We start from the raw sequence: 2538 nt of genomic DNA on the forward strand, positions 1-2538 counted from the left end.
ACAGGTTTTTATAGAAATGGATCAGGACAAAAAGAGAGAGAATCTTTGTTCCTGAAACTTTCAGAGTCTCTTTACACAGAGGGGACACATGTTGATGTAGAAGAGACATGAAGAAGAGGGGACACATGTTAGACATGAAGAAGAGGGGACACATGTTGATGTAGAAGAGACATGAAGAAGAGGGGACACATGTTGATGTAGAAGAGACATGAAGAAGAGGGGACACATGTTGATGTAGAAGAGACATGAAGAAGAGGGGACACATGTTGATGTAGAAGAGACATGAAGAAGAGGGGACACATGTTGATGTATAAGAGACATGAAGAAGAGGGGACACATGTTGATGTAGAAGAGACATGAAGAAGAGGGACACATGTTGATGTAGAAGAGACATGAAGAAGAGGGGGACACATGTTGATGTAGAAGAGAAATGAAGAAGAGGGGACACATGTTGATGAAGAAGAGAGATGAAGAAGAGGGGACACATGTTGATGTAGAAGAGACATGAAGAAGAGGGGACACATGTTGATGTAGAAGAGACATGAAGAAGAGGGGACACATGTTGATGTAGAAGAGACATGAAGAAGAGGGGACACATGTTGATGTAGAAGAGACATGAAGAAGAGGGGACACATGTTGATGTAGAAGAGACATGAAGAAGAGGGGACACATGTTGATGTAGAAGAGACATGAAGAAGAGGGGACACATGTTGATTTAGAAGAGACATGAAGAAGAGGGGACACATGTTGATGTAGAAGAGACATGAAGAAGAGGGGACACATGTTGATGTAGAGGAGACATGAAGAAGTGGATTTTGCATAATAGGTGACCTTTAAGGTATTTGCGTTATCTTTGAAAGCCCTAGTGCGTGATGCTGTGTACCTGTGTCCTGTAGGGTCACCGGCTCCCTGCGCTGCTTCACCCCGTTCAACAGCTCCTGCAGCTCCGTGCTGATGTTGGTCACTACCTCTCCCAGCAGACCCACATCAGCGATGCCCTTCCAGAAGTTCAGCGTGTCCTCTGTGGAGACACAAACACAGCACAGTCACACGTGTGCTCCGAGTGTGATCTGTGAATGTAGTAATGGTGATATGAACTCTCTGTGTAGTGGGTGTGTGCTCTGTGGGACCTGAGATCTCGCTGGTCTCCTTCTTCTCTGCAGCCTCCATTGAACTGGTGATCCAGTCCATCTTGGCACTCAGAGTCTCGGCTCTGTCCTCGCCCGCCGTGCTGCCGTTACCCAGAACCAACTGAGCTGTACGTCACACATTATGGCAAATTAAACATACAGATATAAGAAATTACCTTTCAAAAGCACAAAAATAAAGACGTAGGATAATGTGAGTTTTGTTGAATGCTACATTGAAAACATGCAGCAGATTTTTGGCAGCCACATATAAAGGCGAAAATAATAAGTGAACTAATTATTTTAATATACCAAGTCATTATTTTGACATTATTAGTCTTCCATTAGTTACTAAGCCATTCTTTTCAAAAAAATATTAAATATTCTGAGTACATTCAATTGAGATACTTTGTCTTAATTTGAACATACTTCATAATTCTGAAACACTAAATCATTATTTAAAGAATATATATATATATATATTTTTTTTAAATACAAGTCTGGTATAACAATGCCTCAAAACTAAAAGTGTAAAACAGCAGAAAATAATCACAAAATAGCCCATCATGTTGTGACCTGTGTGTGTGTGTGTGTGTGTGTGTGTGTGTGTGTGTGTGTGTGTGTGTGTGTGTGTGTGTGTGTGTGTGTGTGTGCGCTCACCCTGAGAGGAGGTGCCTGTGCCGTCGGGGGGGAAGCGTGTGTTGTTGATCAGAAGGTCGAACTTGGTGCTGCGACACGTGTTGGTGCACAGCGTGTTGTGCTCATAGAAGTCCAGCTGACCCGAATCCATCATTTTTCTAGAGAGCAGAAATGAGGAAGGGTTTCGGACAGTTAGTCAATGTTTAATTGGACACCGATGATCCCATCAATACTACCAAAAGGAATTGCAACCTTTATCAATGATATTTAACGTTTGATGTGTTTCTGAGCTCAGTGCACCTATTTTACTACATTATGTATCTACTTAAAAGGTAGGGTAGGTAAGAATGGAGAAACCCAGCTCGAGTGCGCTAGAATTTGAAAATACACAACCGGAAGAAATTTGCCCCTTCCTTCAGACTTCCTTACAGAGCCCCTCCTCCAACACACGAACACGCACATGACCAATGAGGGCACGAGATAAGTTTGTGCACAGATGGAAGACTGACAGGCAGGTAGGCCATCCAGTTACTTTACCCGGGCCGGCTCAGATGATTGGTCGTGCTTTTTACAGCACTACGGCTTCCACAGATGAACATTTCTATGTATTTATTGTCAAAGCATTTCATATATTCATTGCTATCAGGATGTTAAGAGCATTCCATGGAATATAACAAAAAGTTTATCTCGAGCGGGGTTTCTCAAACTTACCTACCCCACCTTTAATGTCAGCAAAACATTACAATTATTATTTACAATGGACTACGCTTAG

The 2538-nt window shown here is 42.3% G+C and overlaps 1 protein-coding gene across 1 annotated transcript; it reads right to left on the minus strand.

The window, feature by feature from the left end:
- Positions 1-781: 781 nt before the first annotated feature.
- LOC104959515 (glucocorticoid modulatory element-binding protein 1-like) lies at positions 782-2061 on the minus strand. The gene is made up of 3 exons (XM_010787417.1): positions 1788-2061; positions 1131-1256; positions 782-1021 (listed from the first exon to the last, which is right to left on the minus strand). Exons 1-3 carry the CDS (start codon positions 1918-1920, stop codon positions 834-836), a joined length of 447 nt encoding a protein of 148 aa, XP_010785719.1. The 5' UTR covers positions 1921-2061; the 3' UTR covers positions 782-833.
- Positions 2062-2538: the final 477 nt, after the last annotated feature.

The sequence above is a fragment of the Notothenia coriiceps genome, unplaced genomic scaffold (assembly GCF_000735185.1).
Source record: "Notothenia coriiceps isolate Sejong01 unplaced genomic scaffold, NC01 NC01_scaffold00030377, whole genome shotgun sequence".
In the NCBI taxonomy this organism is placed as follows: domain Eukaryota; kingdom Metazoa; phylum Chordata; class Actinopteri; order Perciformes; family Nototheniidae; genus Notothenia; species Notothenia coriiceps.

What these genes read in the sequence shown, in the direction of transcription:
- LOC104959515 (XM_010787417.1), bottom strand. Translation starts at nt 1,920, where the DNA reads ATGATGGATTCGGGTCAGCTGGACTTCTATGAGCACAACACGCTGTGC. An exon ending in CACAGGCACCTCCTCTCAGG is followed by an intron (nt 1,257 to 1,787) that starts GTGAGCGCACAC and finishes TGTGACGTACAG; the next exon opens with CTCAGTTGGTTCTGGGTAAC. An exon ending in GGAGACCAGCGAGATCTCAG is followed by an intron (nt 1,022 to 1,130) that starts GTCCCACAGAGC and finishes GTGTCTCCACAG; the next exon opens with AGGACACGCTGAACTTCTGG.